At 47.7% G+C, this 23,909-nt stretch overlaps 1 protein-coding gene across 1 annotated transcript in view; it reads left to right on the top strand.

Annotated features, from left to right (window-relative positions):
- LOC135827620 (uncharacterized) overlaps positions 1 to 20,321 on the top strand; it is a 134,277-nt gene extending 113,956 nt beyond the window's left edge. The window contains exons 8-14 of the mRNA XM_065340086.1: positions 3,210 to 3,416; positions 5,060 to 6,160; positions 6,557 to 6,734; positions 7,062 to 7,122; positions 15,310 to 15,386; positions 16,860 to 17,186; positions 18,662 to 20,321. Coding sequence (XP_065196158.1) covers positions 3,210 to 3,416; positions 5,060 to 6,160; positions 6,557 to 6,734; positions 7,062 to 7,122; positions 15,310 to 15,386; positions 16,860 to 17,182 — 1,947 coding nt within the window. The 3' untranslated portion in view covers positions 17,183 to 17,186; positions 18,662 to 20,321. The remainder of the gene's footprint in view (positions 1 to 3,209; positions 3,417 to 5,059; positions 6,161 to 6,556; positions 6,735 to 7,061; positions 7,123 to 15,309; positions 15,387 to 16,859; positions 17,187 to 18,661) is intronic.
- Positions 20,322 to 23,909: the final 3,588 nt, after the last annotated feature.

The raw sequence follows: 23,909 nt of genomic DNA, 5'->3' as shown, positions 1-23,909 counted from the left end.
CATACGTTAAGGCATCTTCTGTGGAGTGAAGCTTTCGGTAGGCGAACTGAGTAGGCGGAAGAAGTTGCTTGGAGTCCAAGTACTGCGTGATCTGATTTTTTACAAATGCTTCTGTGATGCGGGAGATAACTGGGAGCAGTGACACAGGGCGGTAGTTCTTTGGCAAAGTTGGGTCTCCACTCTTGAAGAGCGGACTGACGTGGGACAACTTGAAGGACAGGGAGAACTCACCGGAGGACAGGGATATATTGATGATGCGTGTAAGTGTGGGGGCAATGGTTGGATAACACTTTTGCAGGATGATGCTTGGAACTTGGTCACTGCCTGTTGCCTTGAAAGGGTTGACAGATTTCAAACTGCTTGCCACATCCTCGACTGTCACTACACTGAAGTCGGTAAATGCCCCTTCCGCCATTGGACCAGAGGGAGAACAGAGCTGAGGAGGACGCTGGGGATCATGGACAACGTCACCAAACAGCTTGCTAAGATCCGATATGGGTACTTGAGCAGTGTGCGATTGTTTCTTCCGGCCAACCACAGTATTGATGACTGACCAAAGTTTACGTTGGTTAGAAGTCTGGCACTGCTGGATGAAATACGTGTTCTTCAGGCTCCTGTCCAGCTTCCTGGCCTTGCCAAGAGCAGTGCGGTGTTGACTGCGGAGATCATCATTGCAGCGGTTCTTCATGAGCAGTCGATGGAGTCTGTCTCGCTCCCGTACGCAGGCCACAAGTTCATCTGTTACCCACGGGCAGGGACGTCTATCCCGATTTCGCCTCATCCATACGGGTGCATGCTTATCCGATGTTGACACTATGGAGGCGATGAAAGATGATGCAAGGGTGTTGACATCATCTATGGCGAGCAGAGAGGCCTGCTCTGCACTGAGATCGCTGTTGAAGGTGTCCCAGTTTATCTTATGGATGCGGCGTGTAGGTCTGTAGCTGGAAGTACGGCCTGGTGCAAACCCTGCCACAGAGAGATTCCTAAGTACTGCAAAGTGGTCACTAATGTCTAGGTAGGCTATCTCACAAGGTCCCGTCAGCGGGGAAGTTGATAGGAAGAGATCAATGATTGACTCAGTAAGGGTGGTGGCACGTGTTGGTGAAGACACATAATTTGTCATACCAAATTTGTTAAACAAGTCAGTTACTCGTATGGCCATGGGTGACTGGTTCATTTTCATATCAACGTTGAAATCACCCAGCATGACAGTTGCCAGAACCTTCTTTCCTGGTGCATGAACTGATGCGTCTAGGCTGGACTCCAGGGAGGTCCAGAATGCTACAGGTTTGTCTGGTGGACGATAACAGCATCCAACCAGTACTATGCCACCGGAAACGCTAACTTCTATCCACAGCAGCTCTAAGTCAGTCTCCAAGTCAGTGCGTCTTCGCGCAAGAACAGATTCATGGCAGTATATCCCAACACCACCACCATGTTGCTGCAATCTATCCTTCCGATGTAGCTTGAAATGTGGGATAGTAAGTTCACTGTCCAAGATATCTGGAGTGAGCCAAGTCTCAGCCATACCAAAGACATGAATGCCTCTGTTTGACAAGAACTTTTGCACTTCGGCTGTCTTGCGCCTGATACTACATACATTCAAGAAGGCAGTGTGCAGCATGGTCATCTGCAGGCATGGTTGATTTCAGAGCCATCGCTGACTGAGGGCGCGTGCACATTTGTTTCTACTTCCGAAAGGGATGCCGAGTTTGCTTGCGTGTCGTCACATGTTGTGGTTTCTGTGGTATCATCACTGACATCAGAGGCAGAGTACTTGTCGAAATTCCACTGTCTGGAATAGAGTGGTCTGGGCCAGAAGCGACGATCCAACAGCGTCTTGCTGCACGATGCGTGGACTACCAGTCTCGCAGACGACGACTTCTGCTTCTGAAAAACTTTACAGTCGAGAATTTTAATAGGGGGAGTCTTCAACTCCGACGAGCGACACTCCACGAAGCGTGCTAGCTACTCCGGTGAGGCATCGCGCAGCAGATTGCCAACAAACACAACACTTTTCTTGACAGGTTTCCTGGCTGTCACCAAACGCCAGGCAGCATCTTCACTGTCGTCATCGACGTCTGGCAAATTGGCCTCACTGACTGCACTGGCTGCATTAGCTGAAGTTTGAATGTTGGTCTTAGTCTTGGAGTTCGAATTACTAGTAGTTTGAACGTTCGATGTGACACCCACTCATTGGTGATGATCCAGGTCACTGAGGTCATGTCCTGGTACGGTAGGTCCGCTCTCGACTGGAATGTGACACGTGGCCGCAGCATCCTGCTGGGCCGGACCAGATGAAGTCAGTTGTAGATCTACTACGGTATTCGGGTTGGTTTCGGACTCAACGGTTGGGCAGTTAGTAGCATGGCGCCTCTTTCTTTGCGACTTGCTCTGAGCCTGAGAATCTCCAACCGTAATGGCGGAACTTCCTGAACTTGGAATGTTCGGTGCGCTTGATCTGGATAGCTCCTGAACGGTCCTAGATAGCTGGTCGATATGGCTTATCAGCCTTTTCTCACGGTCTGCAGCAGCACTTCTTTCGACATCAAGCATATCCATTATCACCGCCAGAGCGTTGTGGAAATCGCGGCAGCAGTTTGACCGGGGGAAACGATTATCTGGGACATCGCACGGCTGTTCGTGCTCATCGCTCTCTACTGCGGCCATGGTCGTGGAATCCCTGTTTGCAGACATGCTTGCAACAAAAAAATCCGGGTCAGAGACCCCAAAAGTAACCTAAAAACGATACAAAAACGGGAGCTGAAAAACATGCATCCTACTCTAAAACGTTTCAGTGTGTGACATCTAGTCTTTGGCTTGTTTCAATGTTTGAGTAGGCTACGTTCCGTGCGTGCGCATGGGTCAAGTAAGAAATCCAATCATACACGGTCTGTCGGGCTTGCTGGCTGAATCATGCCCTCGCTCCCAGCCATGATTCAGCCATCAAGCCCTCCAGACCGTGTATGATTATATACATCTCTCAAATGCTGCTGTGTTTTCCACTTTTCAAAGTGTGTTTGTAGCCATAGAATGCTTTAGACTGAACTGTAAATATGCAATGAAGTTTTGCTTACGGAGCAAGTACGTCATTAGTGGATTGTGTTCGTTCTCAGTGACGTATACATACATCATTAACGATAAAATGTTTAATCATGTTTGTGAACAGAGAGTACTTTACCCACTGTGTTGATGTGCATGTTCAGAAATCTCGCAAGCAACCCAAAGTGCTCGGGCAGGCAGAGGAAATATTGGCACAACTGCATGACAACATCCAAGAGCCATTCTCAACAAGTCGGGAGTTCTCTCGACAGCTTTGTGCTGCTAGCCACGTAGAGTATGATGACGATGAAGACAGCATCAACACCGCACAAATCCGTCGATATCGCAAGATCCTCAATGCGTATGGTCTGGTATGTACATACTCTGCAGATTGAGTAATTTCAATTTTCTTGCAGTAGATGTATTTCATGTTATGATGTATGTCATCTACGTCATGTACATTTCTAAGGGGTCGTCGCAAAAGTGTTTTATCGTCCCTGAAATGAACATCGCTCATTTCTTACTCGCACACCCTCCAGTCCCTATGAAACAAACACAGCTTGCTATGCTGGATGATGAAAATTGCATGCATGTATATGTAGTCATGTACATATGTATAGTATCGGTCGACTTGTGATTTTTTCCCGATTTATTGGAAACTGGCACCCTACCTTTTTGGTGTCCCCCTCACATAGTAGACATTCGGCCAGGTTTATAAAATTTGCACCGGTATGCCATGGCAAAATATGTGGAGAAGCAAATCCCAAACCCAGAATGAGATTCTTGAGATTTAAAGTGGGTTTTTGATCCTCAATTCGGCCCAGATCGAACTTTAGCCAGCGAGACAGTTTCCGAGGAATTGACTGTAGTGTCGGTCGACTTGCGATTTTTGCCCCCCCCCCCCCTCCACAACTCCAACGAATGATGCTCGTCTCAGGGACAAAAATAAAATTTCCCTACGACCCTTCTTATTCGTTGGTTTTAGGGAAAGATGCAACTGGTTTGATTTGTTCCTACTTCTTTTACAGCCCATATCTAGAACATTACGATGCCCATCCTGCCATTAGCTGTAGTTTATTATCTATCATTCAGTGCTAGACCAGTTTTTCACCGATACCAAGAGTACATAACCCCCAGAGTGTGCATTGCCGATCCAGCTCTGCATAGGGTCTTGGTCGAGCGGAATCGGATCTTCTGATGTCATGCGTACACTCGACAGCAGCGCAAGGCCGGTCTCGAGGCAGGGCACCATTGTTTTTGATACGAGAGTACCCGCGACTCCCCGGGTTCCCCTCAGATGTGTACGGTATTATGACGCAAAGATCCGATTACGCTCGACCAAGACCCTATGCAGAGCTGGATCAGGCGTTGCACACTCTGGGGGGTTATGTACTCTTGCCGATACTAGTAAGTGTGAGGCTGCTGGAAACTTCAAGGTGAAGTGAAAATTGTGGGACAGGTTTAGTGTGTTGCTGTGCACAATATGGCTAGCTGGGGCTTGACAGCAGGGGACATCACCTACAGATTGCTGGCTTTAGGCTGATAAAGAAATCATTGACAACAGGTGCATTGTGCTTTACACCTTAGATGGATTGATCTTCAAAAGTGAGTTTCTATAAGGGTGTGCTGCATAGTCCTGCTTTGGCTGGCACCAGAGGGTTGTATCTGTGTCCATGAGAGGATCCGTCACTGATTTCCGCGCAACTCAAGCCAGGGCATCTGTACCCGTTTCCCTTACATTCATTTCTTTAAAACTTAGGATGGTTCATTTAACAGTTCCTCATTGCCACTCAATGTGGGGTCAGGCGAAGTGTGCTGTCATGACGCGTCGAGGATTGCCTGGGTGACTTGCTTTGTTTTGTATTATTTTGGAGGTATTTGGCCTTTTTAATATCCTGTCTGCGCATGCGTGTGGAATGTGTGTGTATCCATGTTTTGGCATATATCGTGCGTCGGCTTACAATTATGTGTGTTGCTGTGTGTATGGGTTTGCATATCGTGTTTTTGTTTCTAGATTGTTTCTTTCTCATCACCTGAGCTGGACGACATCATTGTTAACCGACCCAACTGGTTGCTCTCCAAGGTCATTGGTCTGATATTTGCACCACCTGGGCTTGACGATGAAGTTATGCTCCACTTCAAAGATGGTGTTGCAAAGGTCCAGGAAGTCCTTGACAAGCTTAACAGCTGCGAGGGAGCAGAAGGCCAAGGCCCTCTGCTGCTGCAGATGGTAATACAACTAGGTGTGTTGCTGCAGGAGAAAGAAAGGATCCTGGCACCCAGCCGTCTTCCGACCGCTGACAACTGCCTCGGCCCACTGGCCAAGAAAGATTCAACACCTCGGTCGGCGTGCGCAGGAGTCTCTTTCACGACTCAGCACTGCTTCTCCACTGCTCTAGTTATCAGGCTGCAGACAGAGCTGTACGCCTATTTCCACGAGCTTCACGGCATTCCTGCTGAGCTCTGTAAGAATCTGGTGGTAGTGACTCCAGTCCATTCTACAGCCCGTGGTTGCATCTCCGTCACGGACAGCCTGCGCCAAGCTGTCGCTGTTGTCCATGCGCCCGTTGAAGATACGCTAGATGGCTATTGTCTGCTGGCTCTGTTGCGCAAGGTGTTTGATAGGCTTGCTGCACAGTATAGCCCGGGCACTAATTACTCCACGAGCATCCTCAGCTCTGCTTCCATTCGTCAGCACCTTCGCGAGCCAAGCGACAAGTTTGATTTCGCTGTGTACGATGCAGAGCAAGTCCGAGCGTCCGTAGCGACACAGGATATTCTCTCAACTACCTACAGTTACGATGATCATGCCCCGCTTCTTCTCGAATGGCCGGTCAACCATGCTTCACTGCTCTCTGCAAAGTCCTTTGAGTCCGTCCGAGAAAGCCTTGGTGAGTCCGACCTGCCTGCACTAGCCACCTGCCTGGGCCTTACATCATCATCTTCATCACGTGGGCACAGTAATCATCTACGCGCTGCAGCAGCATTGGTCCACAGCTGGGCAGTTACCGACTACCATCACACCTCGACCAAGCTCCACCAGCTGCTAGTGAAATCACCGAACGCCAAGCGCTTTGCAAAGGTCTGCAAGGTGCTACGGCAGCATGAAGATCTGGTGAGTTTGATCGCCTGTTGCGTATGCCCCTCTCTCTCAGTCTCTCTCTCTCCCTCTCTCTCTCTCTTTCTTTCTCTTTCTCTCCTCTCTCTCTCTCTCTCTCTCTCTATCTATCTATCTGCCTCTCTCTCTCTCTCTCTCTCTCTCTCTCAGTTTCTCTCTACTTCCCCCCCCTCTCTCTGCCTATGTCTCTCTGTTGATGTATGCAAGTTGCTCTAACATTTTACTCAACAAAACATCTGTAACCTACCATTACGCAATGCACAATGTATTCTCGGCCGTGTACCTCTCATTGATTTCACTCTCAGTGGTGTCGATGATATTGACACTAGCTGATGTTGATATCAGAGCCAAGTTTGTTGCTTGTTTGTATATTTGTTACTCTCCACACTGCAGCTGGCCACCGATTTCCCGGACATATTCCGGAAGCGTCGGGTGCAAGCCGACCAGCCGGTCTCCGCCGGAGCTACTGCCACCGCTGTTCAATCAAACTCGGCAGAGAGCATTCCTTCTGGCAGCCAGTCACACTCTGATCAAGCCAGTCAGTCCACTGCCGCTCGGCAAGATGCTGCTGGTAAAGTTGAATGCGCTCAATACACCATGTGTGCTCCCTGTATGCTAGTGTTAGTTTACTTGTGTGCAAATGTCTACTTCACACTATCTTGCAACACAACTTGATCCATGGGCTTGCTCAGGTCTCAAAGAGAACTTCTGTTTGCATGGGATTCTATACGAAAAAATGAACTATTTTCACTGTGGATAATGAACACATGACTGGTTAGGTATGTGTGTTATGCTAACCTTGATGATTTGATACCCGTTCCTATAATCGAATACTTCTGCACAGAGACAGGGATAGTTTTAAAATTTGTTTTCTGTTCTTTCCTGTTGAATGTATCAGGCCATGCTGAGCATCACGCTGCTGATGGCAGCTGTGGGATTTTCCTATCCACTTCACCACTGTAAGTTCTACGCATGCATTACTCAACAATGAAGTATAGAACCGTTGAATCAGTCCTGTGTAAAGTTCAGTGAAATGTACTGCACCATTTCCAACATAATGAGTCAGGCCGGCCCAGTGACTGAGTTCTCAGACCATGATTGTGCAATGATAGCTATATGTATCATGATCAAGTCCTGACTTGAAGAGAATTGTTTCAACTGTGCTGTACACCACAGTGAGTTGGGAACACGAGGTGTGGAAAACAGGGCAACATTGATGCAGAAAGTGGGTTTTCACCTTTCCCATAATTATATTGTTGGATCTGAATTTTCCTCTCCATCCGTAAAAAAGCGGCATCTGACGCCTTTGAATGTGGTCATTTCATGTAGTCTTTTCATGTGGTATTTTCATGTGGCGGTGTCGTCATCCCTAGAAACCAGAAAGGTCTTATTGAGCTGTGTAGTTCCCAGATCCTATTTAAAATACCCTTCCCTATTTGAAGTACATAAGCAGAAGAAAGTAAAGATCGCAGATACGCAACCAAACCCGCTATGCAATTGTGTTGAGAAACACAACCAGTTTAGGAAGTTTTGCTTGTACAAGGCCACCACCATGCCTGAGATACCAGGGTGGCAGATGTAGCACGTGACAGTGAGGGTGACTTAGTAAGTATCACAAGCAATGCCTGACAAGGTGCAAACCTCGTTAGCTGCATCTATGTTACCCTCACTATGAATACAGTGTAGTGAGTACACAGTTGACAGTGGTTGTCAGAGCAGTTAACTGCATGTAAAGTGCTTCACGCTTGCATCACAGCATTTGTTAACAAAGTACACGCTCACTGGTGTCAGCACTGGTCTTGAACTCAGAACCTTGGGATTCGCAGGCAAGCCCACAACCACTCGGCCAAAGTACTGGTCAGTAGGCAGTGGCAATAATTTCCCTACACTGCTTGCTTAATGACATGACCACTTTTTCGTCCGACCACGTTTTTTTGAAGGCCCTGCAAGGCTGCATGGAGTCCAGGGAGTCGTAGGGGGTCGTACGACTTCCTGGCTTGCACCAGGGAGCCCTACGCGTAACACATGCGAGTGTACGTGCATATAGGGCTACCGGTATGGCCTACGACCATGTACACTGTGTGATGCACATCCCCGGACGCTTTTCGCTTTCACGCCTTCGCTGATCCGCTGCTTTTTGTGTTCCACTTTTTCCAAAGAATTCTCGTAGTTGTGTGTCTTTTTCCTCTCTGATTGCTGCTTGTGTGGACACCATGGAGGCTCATCAGCCTCGGAACATTGCTTTTCCAAAGCGAAGTTTCGGGCGAACATCGATCGTTGAGCGTCCGTTTCAACCAGCTTGGTTCGATAAGTTCAACTGGTTGCACTACGACGAGTCGACGGATTCTGTGACCTGCCATTTGTGTTCCTTTGCTGATCAGCAAGGGAATCTGAAAGCGCCATCGAAGGACTCGGCCTTCATTTCTAAGGCTTGGAAAGAATTGGAAAGATGCCACGGAGGGGTTCCGCCGGCACGAAAAGTCGCTGTGTCATATCGACGCTGTCCAGGTGATGCTTGTGCTACCGCAGACTGTCCAGGACTTTGGTGAGGCGCTAAGTCTAGCCCATGCCAAGGAGAAAGCCCTGAATCGGCGAATGTTCGTCAGAATCCTACAGAACATGAAGTTTTTGGGTCGCCAAGGTCTTCCCTTGTGTGGCCACGACGATGCAGAGTCGAACTTTATGCAACTGCTGCAACTACAGAAGCTACATACTCCCGAGTTGCGTGCTTGGCTGGAGCGACGAGTGGATAAGTACTGCTCCCCCGAAATCCAGAACGAAATCCTTCAGCTAATGTCGCATAGCATACTCCGGAATGTGGCCAAGTCCATCCATACTGCTGAGGTGTTCAGCGTAATGGCCGATGAGTGCGCAGACATATCTAACAAGAAACAGCTGGCGTTGTGCTTCCGGTGGGTTGACCAAAAGTTGGAAGATCATGAAGATTTCGTTGGTTTGTGCCAGATTGACAACATATCTGCAGATACGATCGTTGCGGCTATCCGGGACTGCATGCTGCGACTCAACCTCCAACTCAACCGTTGCCGAGGCCAATGCTACGACGGTGCCTCAAATATGGCTGGCCACAGATCTGGTGTCGCGAAGCAGTTGGGAGATGAAGAGCCAAGGGCTCTTTTTGTGCACTGCTACGGGCACTCTCTGAACCTGGCAATGTGCGACACCATCAAGACGACTGTGCTGACCAGAGATTCCCTCGATGTCACCAGCGAGATCAGCAAGTTAATTAAGTACTCGCAAAAACGGAATGCCCGATTTGACGTCCTGAAGGGTGAGATCTCGCCCGACACACCAGGATTCCGTGTGCTGTGCCCGACCCGCTGGACAGTGCGAGGCAAGAGTCTGCAAAGCATCCTGGATAAGTACCTGGTCTTGCAAGAACTGTGGGATGAAGTTCTGGCTGGGAGTGTGGACCCCGACGTGCGTGCTCGCGTAATCGGAGTGAAGGCTCAAATGGAGACTTTCAACTTCTTCTTTGGAATCAGTTTGGCCCGTCTTGTCCTGGCACATGGTGACAACCTCTCTGTTTCCCTCCAGAGTTCAACAATGTCTGCTGCCGAAGCCCAGCAAATAGCACGTTTGACGGTGAACACAATCACAAAGATGCGAACAGAGAATTCATTCTCGATGTTCTGGGAGGCTACTGTGGCAAAAAGTCACCAGTTTGATGTCTCTGAACCGCAGTTCCCTCGCAAACGCAAACGTCCACAGAGGTTTGAAGGTGGAGATGAGCCAGCATACCACCCCAGCTCCCCGGAAGGCCACTATCGGCAGCTGTATTATGAAGTGCTTGACAGTGCCAAGTCCTCCATCCAGACCCGGTTTAATCAGAAGGGCTTCGCCACATACACGCAGATGGAGAACCTTCTCTTGAAGAGTGCCAAAGGGGTTGACGCTACAGACGAGTTCAAGACAGTGACAGAGTTGTACGGCGAGGATCTCGACTCCAACCTCCTTCTGACCCAGTTTTCCCTCCTTCAGACGCAGCTGACCTCTGATGACGATGTCACGTTTAGGTCTGTGCTGAAGTTCTTGCGCGGCTACTCCACATCTCAGAGGCAGTTTCTGTCTGAAGTTATGAAGCTGGTGCGCTTGATTCTGGTAAGCCCAGCTACCAACGCCATCAGCGAGAGATCCTTCTCAGCAATGCGGAGAATCAAGTCCTATCTCCGCTCCACAATGGGCCAGAGTCGGTTAAATTCAGTCATGCTCCTCCAGACGCACAAGGACAGGACAGATGCACTGTCTGTGGTGTAGTTGGGCAATGCCTTCGTCGATGTGAGAAGTGTAGGCAGTAGTGCAGGCAGTAGTGCAGGCAGTAGTGTAGGCAGTAGTGCAGGCAGTAGTGCAGGCAGTACTGTAGGCAGTACTGTAGGCAGTAGTGTAGGCAGTAGTGTAGGCAGTAGTGTAGGCAGTAGTGTAGGCAGTAGTGTAGGCAGTAATGTAGGCAGTAGTGTAGGCAGTAATGTAGGCAGTAGTGTAGGCAGTAGTGTAGGCAGTAGTGCAGGCAGTAGTGTAGACAGTAGTGTAGGCAGTAGTGTAGGCAGTAGTGTAGGCAGTAATGTAGGCAGTAGTGTAGGCAGTAGTGCGGGCAGTAGTGCAGGCAGTAGTGTAGGCAGTAGTGTAGGCAGTAGTGTAGGCAGTAGTGTAGGCAGTAGTGCAGGCAGTAGTGTAGGCAGTAGTGTAGGCAGTAGTGTAGGCAGTAGTGTAGGCAGTAGTGTAGGCATAAGTGTAGGCAGAAGTGTATTCAGTAGAGTAGGCAGTAGTGTAGGCAGTAATGTAGGCAGTAGTGTAGGCAGTAGTGCGGGCAGTAGTGTAGGCAGTAGTGTAGGCAGTAGTGTAGGCAGTAGTGCAGGCAGTAGTGTAGACAGTAGTGTAGGCAGTAGTGTAGGCAGTAGTGTAGGCAGTAATGTAGGCAGTAGTGTAGGCAGTAGTGCGGGCAGTAGTGCAGGCAGTAGTGTAGGCAGTAGTGTAGGCAGTAGTGTAGGCAGTAGTGTAGGCAGTAGTGCAGGCAGTAGTGTAGGCAGTAGTGTAGGCAGTAGTGTAGGCAGTAGTGTAGGCAGTAGTGTAGGCATAAGTGTAGGCAGAAGTGTATTCAGTAGTGTAGGCAGTAGTGTAGGCAGTAGTGTAGACAGTAGTGTAGGCAGTAGTGTAGGCAGTAGTGTAGGCAGTAGTGTAGGCAGCAGTGTAGGCAGTAGTGTAGGCATAAGTGTAGGCAGAAGTGTATTCAGTAGTGTAGGCAGTAGTGTAGGCAGTAGTGTAGGCAGTAGTGTAGGCAGTAGTATAGGCAGTAGTGTAGGCAGTAGTGTAGGCAGTAGTGTAGGCAGTAGTGCAGGCAGTAGTGTAGGCAGAAGTGTATTCAGTAGTGTAGGCAGTAGTGTAGGCAGTAGTGTAGGCAGTAGTGTAGGCAGTAGTGCAGGCAGTAGTGTAGGCAATAGTGTAGGCATAAGTGTAGGCAGTAGTGTAGGCAGTAGTGTAGGCAGTAGTGTAGGCAGTAGTGTAGGCAGTAGTGCAGGCAGTAGTGTAGGCAGTAGTGTAGGCAGTAGTGTAGGCAGTAGTGTAGGCAGCAGTGTAGGCAGTAGTGTAGGCAGTAGTGCAGGCAGTAGTGTAGGCAGTAGTGTAGGCAGTAGTGTAGGCAGTAGTGTAGGCAGTAGTGTAGGCATAAGTGTAGGCAGAAGTGTATTCAGTAGTGTAGGCAGTAGTGTAGGCAGTAGTGTAGGCAGTAGTGTAGGCAGTAGTGTAGGCAGTAGTGTAGGCAGTAGTGTAGGCAGTAGTGTAGGCAGTAGTGTAGGCAGTAGTGTAGGCATAAGTGTAGGCAGAAGTGTATTCAGTAGTGTAGGCAGTAGTGCAGGCAGTAGTGTAGGCAGTAGTGTAGGCAGTAGTGTAGGCAGTAGTGTAGGCAGTAGTGTAGGCAGTAGTGTAGGCAGTAGTGTAGGCAGTAGTGTAGGCAGTAGTGTAGGCATAAGTGTAGGCAGAAGTGTATTCAGTAGTGTAGGCAGTAGTGCAGGCAGTAGTGTAGGCAGTAGTGTAGGCAGTAGTGTAGGCAGTAGTGTAGGCAGTAGTGCAGGCAGTAGTGTAGGCAGTAGTGTAGGCAGTAGTGTAGGCAGTAGTGTAGGCAGTAGTGTAGGCATAAGTGTAGGCAGAAGTGTATTCAGTAGTGTAGGCAGTAGTGTAGGCAGTAGTGTAGGCAGTAGTGTAGGCAGTAGTATAGGCAGTAGTGTAGGCAGTAGTGTAGGCAGTAGTGCAGGCAGTAGTGTAGGCAGAAGTGTATTCAGTAGTGTAGGCAGTAGTGTAGGCAGTAGTGTAGGCAGTAGTGTAGGCAGTAGTGCAGGCAGTAGTGTAGGCAATAGTGTAGGCATAAGTGTAGGCAGTAGTGTAGGCAGTAGTGTAGGCAGTAGTGTAGGCAGTAGTGTAGGCAGTAGTGCAGGCAGTAGTGTAGGCAGTAGTGTAGGCATAAGTGTAGGCAGTAGTGTAGGCAGTAGTGTAGGCAGTAGTGTAGGCAGTAGTGTAGGCAGTAGTGCAGGCAGTAGTGTAGGCAGTAGTGTAGGCAGTAGTGTAGGCAGTAGTGTAGGCAGTAGTGCAGGCAGTAGTGTAGGCAGTAGTGCAGGCAATAGTGCGGGCAGTAGTGTAGGCAGTAGTGCAGGCAGTAGTGCAGGCAGTAGTGTAGGCAGTAGTGCAGGCAATAGTGCGGGCAGTAGTGTAGGCAGTAGTGTAGGCAGTAGTGTAGGCAGTAGTGTAGGCAGTAGTGTAGGCAGTAGTGTAGGCATAAGTGTAGGCAGTAGTGTAGGCAGTAGTGTAGGCAGTAGTACAGGCAGTAGTGTAGGCAGTAGTGTAGGCAGTAGTGTAGGCAGTAGTGCAGGCAGTAGTGTAGGCAGTAGTGCAGGCAATAGTGCGGGCAGTAGTGTAGGCAGTAGTGCAGGCAGTAGTGCAGGCAGTAGTGTAGGCAGTAGTGCAGGCAATAGTGCGGGCAGTAGTGTAGGCAGTAGTGTAGGCAGTAGTGTAGGCAGGAGTGTAGGCAGTAGTGTAGGCAGTAGTGTAGGCAGTAGTGTAGGCAGTAGTGTAGGCAGTAGTGTAGGCAGTAGTGTAGGCAGTAGTGCAGGCAGTAGTGTAGGCAGTAGTGTAGGCAGTAGTGTAGACAGTAGTGTAGGCAGTAGTGTAGGCAGTAGTGTAGGCAGTAGTGTAGGCAGTAGTGCAGACAGTAGTGCAGGCAGTAGTGTAGGCAGTAGTGTAGGCAGTAGTGTAGGCAGAAGTGTATTCAGTAGTGTAGGCAGAAGTGCAGGCAGTAGTGCAGGCAGTAGTGTAGGCAGTAGTGTAGGCAGTAGTGTAGGCAGTAGTGCAGACAGTAGTGCAGGCAGTAGTGTAGGCAGTAGTGTAGGCAGTAGTGTAGGCAGTAGTGTAGGCAGAAGTGTATTCAGTAGTGTAGGCAGAAGTGCAGGCAGTAGTGCAGGCAGTAGTGTAGGCAGTAGTGTAGGCAGTAGTGTAGGCAGTAGTGCAGACAGTAGTGCAGGCAGTAGTGTAGGCAGTAGTGTAGGCAGTAGTGTAGGCAGTAGTGTAGGCAGTAGTGTAGGCAGTAGTATAGGCAGTAGTGTAGGCAGTAGTGTAGGCAGTAGTGTAGGCAGTAGTGTAGGCAGAAGTGTATTCAGTAGTGTAGGCAGTAGTGTAGGCAGTAGTGTAGGCAGTAGTGTAGGCAGTAGTGTAGGCAGTAGTGTAGGCAGTAATGTAGGCAGTAGTGCAGGCAGTAATGCAGGCAGTAGTGTAGGCAGTAGTGTAGGCAGAAGTGCAGGCAGTAGTGTAGGCAGAAGTGTAGGCAGTAGTGCAGGCAGTAGTGCAGGCAGAAGTGTAGGCAGTAGTGTAGGCAGGAGTGTGATCAAGAATGCGAGCAGAGACGTGATGGAAGGAGTATGAGCGTGTTCAGAAAGGCTGGCAGGAGTGTGATCAAGAATGCGAGCAGAGAAGTGAGGAGAGGAGTATGAGCGTGTTCAGAAAGGCTGGCTGGGGTGTGATCAAGAATGCGAGCAGAGAAGTGAGGGGAGGAGTATGAGCATGTTCATAAAGGCTTGCAGGAGGGTGGGCAGGAGTGTGGGTACGAGTGTGATCAGGAATGCGCGCAGAGACGTGTGGGCAGGGGAGTGTGGGCAGGGAGTGTGGACAGAGAAGTGTGGGCAGAGAAAAGAGGGCAGGGAGTGTGGGCAGAGAAGGGTGGGCAGGAGAGTGTGGGCAGGTGTGTGATCAGGAATGAGCGCAGAGAAGTATGGGCAGAGAGGTATGGGCAGGGAAGTGTGGGCAGGGGAGTGAGGGCAGGGGAGTGTGGGCAGGGGAGTGTGGGCAGGGGAGTGTGGGCATGGGAGTGTGGGCAGGGGAGTAAGGGCAGAGTGTACACTGTTCTTCTAAAAGGGGGTCAACTGGGGAAGCTAGACCCGCTCACACTGTGGCCAGTAACTGTGTGGGTGCACTAACCAAGGATGGCATAATGTCAGCCAGTAAACACATATCCGTGAACCCGGAGCCATGGTAGAGAAGGGTGGGTAGGGGAGTGTTGGCAGGGGGTGTGGGCAGGGGAGTGTGGGCAGGGGAGTGTGGGCAGGGAAGAGTGTGGGCAGGGAGTGTGGGCAGGGAGTGCGGGCAGAGAAGTGTGGGTAGAGAAGTGTGGGCAGGGGAGTGTGGGCAGGGAGTGTGGGCAGAGAAGTGTGGGCAGTGGAGTGTGGGTAGAGAAGATTGGGTAGAGAAGTGTGGGCAGGGGAGTATGGGCATAGAAGTGTGGGCGGGGGGGGGGGGGGGGAGTGTGGGCAGGGGAGTGTGGGCAAAGTGTGCGGACAGGATTGTGGGCAGGAGTTTGGGCGTTGGCAAGAGTGTGAGCAGGAATGCGCTCAGGAGTGCGGCCAGCAATATAGGCATCTACATGTGTGTGTAAGTATCGATTTATGTCATCAAATAGTTAGTATGTTCCATGTTTGTTCATTTTGAATGTGTGTGTGTGTGTGTTTGTGTGTGTGTGTGTGTGTGTGTGTGTGTGTGTGTGTGTGTGTGTGTGTGTGTGTGTGTGTGTGTGTGTGTGTGTGTGTGTGTGTGTGTGTGTGTGTGTGTGTGTGTGTGTGTGTGTGTGTGTGTGTGTGTGTGTGTATCTTCAGCCATGCCATGTGGTCAACGGACGAACGCATTGCAAACCTGTATCAGGAGGATGAAGCGGAGCTCTCTGAAGAAACAGGTGCGTTATTCCTTTTAACATAAGACTGCTCTCTTTATACTGTTCTCATCTAGTTGCACTCAACTGCCCTTCAATTTGTGTGCTGTTACCATTGTTGTCTTAGTCTGTCTGTATGCTATATACATACACGAAAAGACACAAAAATACATACCTTCAGTTCTTGCTCTACATACACTGGCTTATACTTCATTCCATATTCACCCACATGCAATTCACCATCTACAGAAGTGGTGGATATTGCTTGATATTCACCACTTATTCACCACTTTTCCATACTTCCTGTAAAGAGAGCAGTACTCGGTGCTGTATGTGTACACGATCGATCCTAACAAAAAGTTGAACAAGACTCTGTCAGGAACACATCACTCTCCGATTCATGCAAGAACATGCCATTTTGTAGTGAAGTAACAACGACTTACGTTAGTTCTGCGTACATGTACATGTATGACCAACGTGACTAGTTTGTTGGGCTGTAGGGATGATAGGGTGAATATGGAGAGGTATAAGTATACTTAAACAAACGGCAAGGAGACAATAATTTGATAACCGCAATCAATTAGACAAGCTGAATCAACATTTGTGTACACTTTATTCATACAATGTGAAACGGTGGAGACAATGTACAATAAAGCGATGAAAATATGCAGAAATTGTGTAGAGAAAACAAGGATTCGAACAAGTTTTCGTGCACCACTCATCACGAATCGTTGTTGTACTAAAGGACACTGAAACAAAATGGAGCTATCATAGAAAATCTAAGTTAGAGAAATAACACGAAGAACAACAGCAGTGAAATTCACAAGTGTGAGTTTTAAAAATGAAAGAGAGAGCAAAAACGATCGAGAGCAAAATCTGTATCATCCTGTCTTGAAATGTGCTGGAGAGAATAAAAGTACTGCACGCACCGTGAGAAAAGTTCTGCAAGCACCGTGAATGCAAATTCCACGGCAGGTAGATCTACCAAGGTGTAGAAGTATTGAAACAATCTCGTTACTGTCAGGTATCTAGGTGTAGAAGTATTGAAACAATCTCGTTATTGTCAGATGTGAAAACTGTGCCTTCATTCATAGCAAAGTCAACCAGAGTGTTCTGGCAGCATGCATTATGAGGCAAATGCACAACTTAAAAGCTTGATGTCGATAAGGACACGTTCAACCGATAAAACAAGTCAAGAATAGTATGAGTGAGGCAGAGGATACGAAACAAAAAGAGAAGAATATGATGAATCTAAAAGCAAAATGTCCTAATCAATTTTCATGAAAGACTTATCAGGGAAAGCTTTTATCTCCTCGTTGTTTATTTAATAAAATTGACGGGCTGGAATAGTTTCTAAGGGTATTTGATCATTTGACGTAACAGGCACTTTGTCTGCAGATCATTTATACTGCCTTTGCTGCTTTGGCCGAAACAGTACCGGATCAGATTGTACATTGGCCTCAGCAATATATGATCACGTTCTTTTCTGCTTTTCAGAGACGTTCTTGAAGAACCCATTCAAGCACGCCATCTTCATTGCTGATATCCACATCTGGCTGCAATCACTAGGTGCTGCTGGCCTACGTGGCAAAGCGCAGAAGCACGGCTTCTTTACGGATCTTGCTCAGATCAACAAGCTTATGATCACTGAGCAGTACCGTGGTAAGGAAGCCCACAACTGTGAGCTGCTGGATATCATCATGGCACAGGAGCGTGATGGCTACATCAAGCTGTGCAACATCGTCAAGGGTTATGGACAACTGTACACAACACGGCTTGAGCAGATGAACAGTTTGCTGAAGGAGAGTGATCGAGTCTAATCAGGTCAGTGATCAGCACACTCCTATATGATCACATCACCACTGCCGGTTGCCATGACAACTGCTTGAAAATTGTTTGGCCGCAGTGATAGCTTCCTCTTGATTGATGTAACACCTATGTGTAGATCTACTGCACCTCACTTCCTAAGTCACAACGCATTGCACCAGTCTTTTCGGCTGGTTTCCTGAAAGTCCTTTGCACGAGTGTTTCCCTCAGGACTTGGTGTATATTTTGATTAGCTCCTTTGCCCGGTCCTCTGTGAGCTTCAAAGTGTGTCTGCCAGATTGGTATCATGTTCTGGAGATGTCTACATGAGCTGTAGTTTCTTCGTCAGCGATTTGCTGGTGATAACTCTTCACTGGGCGCTGTAATGTGCGAGCATTGAAATTCAAGCTCGCGAAGCACTTTTCCAGCTTTTCTATCACTCCCTGCGGTCAACCATTCTCGCCACCAGACAGCTGGAAGTGAGCAGAAAGTGTATTCTCCTTCGCTCTGAAATGCGAACATCCCGACTTATTTTATGGACTGGAACAGAGGTTGCAGCGTTTTCTTGCGCTGACGGAAGTGTTCGTTGGCGCCAGCTCCAGTGAAAAGACTCAAACGAACCGATCGCAGCTTCTGTGATGATTTGTGCTGCCATGTGGTCGGAAGCAATGCACAATGGTTGTGTTAGAACGGTGAATCAGTGCTTCCATGCCGTGTAACAGAGGCAGAACACCGAAAAATCAACTTATTATCAAATGCGAAGATATGCGCCAATTTTAACTAGACGGACCAAGTATGCACTGAAGTGTGTTTAGTGCATGTGTGTGCATGTGTGCGTGCATGAGTGAGTGTGTGTGTGTGTGCGTGTGTGTGTGTGTGTGTGTGTGTAAGCATTTGGAAGTTGGACTAGTTTCGGCTCCACAATCCAGTGTGTCCTTACTATAATATCTTTCATGACTGAGGTTGTTGGTATGTCTGTTGGCTCTGGGTTGGTAGTACTCAGTAGCCGAGGCTGGTTGGTAAAGTAACTCCATTTTCACTTCAAGGTACCAGTGAATCTAAGTGTCTGCTTCTATCAAAGCAGCATGCTGTCTACACTGGTTACCCCAGCAAGTGTAGGATGTGCATAGGTAACTGTCTTTGCCGTTTTATGCAGATGTCCTCCATGTGGTGTAGACCAGGTGTGCATTGGTGGTCGATTCACCTGGCTTCGCCAGGTGTGTGGATTAGAGAGTTATCTGGCGCAAGTCTTGATCTGTCTCATTCACATTTTGTTCGCTATCCTTGCTTTTAGAGAAAATCTGTGGGTGCACGTCCAGTGCATTCGCATATTTTTGTGCTTCTTTTGCGACGGGCGTATTCATGGTACATGGTGTGTGTATGTGTGTGCACGTGTGTGCGTGTGTGTGTGTGTGTGTGTGTGTACATGTATTTGTGTACACGTGTGTATAAATGATGTGTACATCATGTATGTGTTTGTTTATCACATACAGGTTAAAGGTGACTACACTCTCCAACCAGGTCATCGTTGTCATGGTCACTGACGCCAGAGTCGGAACAGTGTCTGATGTCTTCCATTATCAATTCGTAGTGATGCTGGCTAGAAATTGGCCATTGTGGCAATTTGTTGTTTACTACTTCCCTTGCATATGCCATGCATGTATGCATACAAATCCTTCACTTGTTTGCCTCAGTATTGAAGAGCACTATGGATTTGTGTTTGTGTTCACTATGGCCTTCACTCGTCTTTTTTAAGTTGTTTTATGAATGTATGTATGTGTATGAGTGTTTGTTTGTGTGTTTGTATATGTGTGTGTGTGTGTGTGTGTGTGTGTGTGTGTGTGTGTGTGTGTGTGTGTGTGTGTGTGTGTGCGCGAGTGTGTGTGTTTGTTTGTGCATGTACACTTCTTGCCGCCTGCAAAATTTGCCTAGCTATTTTTGTAGCACAAAGTGCTTGTGTGTTATGCCATTTCACTTGCTATTCTTCGTCATCAATGATGTCCATGTGTGTATTTGCCCTGAAGTTCCCGTTCGGCTTGCTTTTCGTACTACAACGGAACAGAACACACTGTCATGATTGTTTGCATGTTAAACAGTTCGACTTGTTTTTATCCATCATTTCTGATCACAACATGCTTTGTGCATTTCACTGCAGCTTCACTTGCTAGTCTTCATCATTGCCTCATGGAAATGTATGTGTGCGTGTGTGCATTGCGATTTCACTTGTTTTTTACTTTTATTTTACATGACACAATTATTATGTTTGTGAACTACTCCACTGCAGTTTCGCTTGTTATTTTTCTCATCAATACAGCTCAGAATTTGTTTGTGTGACCCACAGTTTCCCTCTTTTTACCCATCATTCCAGACCGCAGTGAGCTTTTTGTCATTGTTATTCCCTTGCTAGCCTACATCACTACCGACCTGCAATATGATTGCGTGGGTGTGTGTGCAGTGATGTTTTCATTTGTTTTCTGTGACAGTTACACAACATGATGTGTTTGTGTACACTGCTGTTTCGCTTGTATCATTTTTCTTATCACTTCAGCACAGAATACGTGTGTGGCTGGGTGTGTGGACTGATCATTCACTTCATTACTTTTATCCATGATGTGAGATCACACTGTGGTCTTTGTGCCGCTCATCACTGTTTTCATTGCTGTTTTCGTTGCTTTTTCACTGCCAGCTGTTTTCGTTGCTTTTTTATTGCCAGCTGTTTTCGTTGCTTTTTTGTTGCTTTTCGCCTCTAGTATTCTACATGGTTGGAGTCGGCAACGTATTTTCATGCTCTTCTATTTTCTGACTTTGTTTTTCTGTATCAGTAAGGAACACACTTTGTCGCAACTGCACCTTACTTTGCATGCCTTCTTTTTTAATTACAGCACAGAATGTGTGTGTGTGTGTGTGTCTGCACTGATCTTGCACTTGTTTTCCTTATCATTGCACAACATGATGCGTTTACACTTTACCAAGGTTTACACCATGTACCACTGCTGCAATTGCCTTGCCGGATCATTACGTCATTACGTCATTACGTCATTACGTCATTACGGTATACAACTTGTTAGTGTACTTTGCACTGCACTTTCGCTATTTTCATCATCATTATTCGGAAGTCTTGTTTTTGTTATCCATACGGAGACCCGGCCTTCACAGTGTGCCTGTGTGCTGTCTGCTGCTCAATGTGTTGTGCTGGATGCAATGTATAAGTGCGGTGAAGCATGTTACTGAGCTGTTTTCACCTGTGTGTGCACTGATGGTGACTATAGTTCAGCTAATTCTTATGTAAATCCGTTTTTCCATCGCTCTCAAATAGAGCAGGGATATGCTGAAGGCTGACATTTGATAATGACAAAATTGGTCAGTGGAGAAACGACGTGGGGACAGAGAGATGGCTGACTATATACTTCATGATAACAGGAATCAGAAATAGAGCATAATTGATTAAAGATGACTGCATGTGTGAGAGAGTAGTTATGTACGAAGTGCCTGTTGTCCTGGTAACTAATCTCTGGGAACAAGGACTTATCCTTAGGGCCATACTAACTATATGATGATTGTATTACATGTGTACTTAGGTGTTGCACTGCACCATGCATTTTACACACTACACAGTACAGTACATGTGTACTTAGGTGTTGCACTGCACCATGCATTTTACACACTACACAGTACAGTACATGTGTACTTAGGTGTTGCACTGCACCATGCATTTTACACACTACACAGTACAGTACATGTGTACTTAGGTGTTGCACTGCACCATGCATTTTACACACTACACAGTACAGTACATGTGTACTTAGGTGTTGCACTGCACCATGCATTTTACACACTACACAGTACAGTACATGTGTACTTAGGTGTTGCACTGCACCATGCATTTTACACACTACACAGTACAGTACATGTGTACTTAGGTGTTCCACTGCACCATGCATTTTACACACTACAGAGTACAGTTTGGCACAGAAATAACTACTTGCCGTCATTCCATATTAAACACTAGTACATGATGACTGAACAGTCGTGGCCAAAGAAATCCAATTGGCCAACCCACGTGACGAAAGCAATGCCAAGTCTCATGCGGCTGATGCGGCCCTCGGCCTCGAAATCAGTTTTAGGAACGTGCATGAAGTCATTGGAGTGCAAACGTGGCGCTAGTTTTGACTTGCGGGTGTGATTTCTTTGGCCACGCCTGAAGTACATGTTATGCTGGTGCATAGACCGATTCCGACAATGTAGGAAAGGAAGTGGCTTTCTTTTACATCACACCAAGCCCTACCAATGATGTTTGACATATTTCAAAGGTTAGCACGAGAGAGCGCCGGGAGAGAGCTTATGGGATGGGTCCAGATAGGTTGGCTGTTCCCGTAGGGTGGAGACCAAGAGAGTAGCCAACAGATCGTCTCTATGTATGACTGAATGACACGATGTGTGTGACTACGACCAGTTCCAGTACAGCAGGGTACACAACAGCAAGGATCCATCATCATTGAACAGTTATCACACTTGCCACATGCACTGCCGTCATCATTGAACAGTTATCACACTTGCACTGCAGTGACATCATCATTGAACAGTTATCACACTTGCACTGACATCATCATTGAACAGTTATCACACTTGCACTGACACTGACACTCGCTGGTGCAATGATGAGAGATTCTTGCATTCTTCCAAACAAATGGCACTCCAACGATTTCATGTTGTTCCCTGCACATATTATGTCCGTTCAGCCGTCCCTCCATCCACTGGGCAGGGAGCGGTTTCCGCGTCGGTCGCCAACAACTGATGACCACGCTTGCCTAGATATCGGTGTCGGTGGATTGTGGGAGGCATTACGATGTACGGGTATTTAACCCACGTGCGTTGTCAAAGCATTGTCAAACCTTGCTGCACCTCTTCCCACTGTCTATCGAAATCATGAGAATGAGAAGAGCGTTATCGTGGAGAGCACGTGAGGACCGTAGAGCAGGCATCATTGTGTTCTGGCTGTAATGTCCGCATCTTAAGGTTCCAGTCTGTAATGTCCACATCTTGAGGTTCCAGTTTGTAATGTCCGCATCTTGAGGTTCCAGTCCGTAATGTCCGCATCTTGAGGTTCCAGTCTGTAATGTCCGCATCTTGAGGTTCCAGTCTGTGATATCCGCATCTGGAGGTTCCAGTCTGTAATGTCCGCATCTTGAGGTTCCAGTCTGTAATGTCCGCATCTTGAGGTTCCAGTCTGTAATGTCCGCATCTTGAGGTTCCAGTCGTGTGGCGGCGGTTTTATACTTATATACCTACAGGCTGCTGTCAGAAAATCAGCCAGAGCCTTACAGCCCTGCCATCGCTTTCATTCCTGTAACGTTGCACCATCGCTTTCATTCGTGTAACGTTGCACCATCGCTTTCATTCGTGTAACGTTGCTAAGTGCAACAAGAGTACAAGGGTACAGTGTGCCACCATCATTGGCATAATTCCAGCATAAAAATTATTGTTAACGTAGCATAATCACTGGCATAATGGAAAGCATAATTCAGCAATTTACCGAGCATAATCCGGCAAGGGCTGTTTGTACTGAGTTCACCATACCATTAAACTGGACCGCAGCATAGTATAGCACCATCATTGGCATAATTCCAGCATACTGTAGCATAATCACTGGCAAAATTTGGACATAACGAAAGCATAATTCAGCATTTTACCGTTCATAATCCGCCAAGGGCTATTTTGCTCCCTTTTCATCAAGGACAATACAGTACAGGGAATGGCTCAATTATTATTAATTTTGGAAAGACTAACACAGTGTAGGTAAATGAGCAGTACATGCATCCTAAATCCCAACGCTCTCCCCTTCAACCCACACCCTCCAACTACTTCAGCCGTTTCCTCGAGCCTGGACTCTACACTAAATGTTTTTGCACAGCACTTCTATCCTATCTCCAGCTCCTCTAACCATTCTACTCAATCTTCTTCCCGCGTGTCTGTTGCGGTGATAAATGCACGCTCAATAAACAACAAACTCGGTGAACTCTCCATCCTTTGTGAATGCCAAGAAGCCTGACATTATCTGCATCACCAAAACTTGGCTCACCATCAACCATACCTTAACATGCCGAACTATGCAGTATTCCGCCGTGACCGACCGCAAACTCCCTCTAACCCTGACCCCTTCAGAGGCTATGGGGGTGTTGCCATCCTGGTGCTCACTACCGCCTTCAGCAAAATGAGAAAGATTCACTCATTTCGCCAACAGAACTTTGAAGCAATTGCTGTTGAAGCTGCTCCCATAGGTTCATCCCAACCACTGTCGTTTGCCTGCTTGTATAGACCCCTTAACCAGCACGCTGCTGACCTACAATATTTTGTAGACACTCCGCGGACTGCTCTCATTAAGCTACCTGCTCCATCATCTGCCATTGTAACTGGTGATTTTAATGCCCATTGCCAGAGCTGGTGTGCCTCCGACTTAACATCTGCTGCAGGCTCTGCCTTGTGTAACCTTTTTCGCTCCATAGCACTGTCTCAACTTGTTACGTTCCCCACACATCTTACATCCAATGTCAATGGGCCCCGTGGCTGCCTGGACCTGGTCGCCACAAACATTCCCGAGAGGTTCACATCCATTGAATCCCTGACCCCCCTGGGTGCCTCCGATCACTTAATCGTCCTCGGCAGGCTCTCCATAGCTAAAGACATAGCACAGTCTCGAGAGTCCACATCTGACACTGCACCGCCTCCCTTCAGCCATCACTT

This window comes from Sycon ciliatum, chromosome 11, assembly GCF_964019385.1.
Source record: "Sycon ciliatum chromosome 11, ocSycCili1.1, whole genome shotgun sequence".
Classification (NCBI taxonomy): domain Eukaryota; kingdom Metazoa; phylum Porifera; class Calcarea; order Leucosolenida; family Sycettidae; genus Sycon; species Sycon ciliatum.
This window is presented reverse-complemented; position numbering and strand designations above follow the sequence as displayed.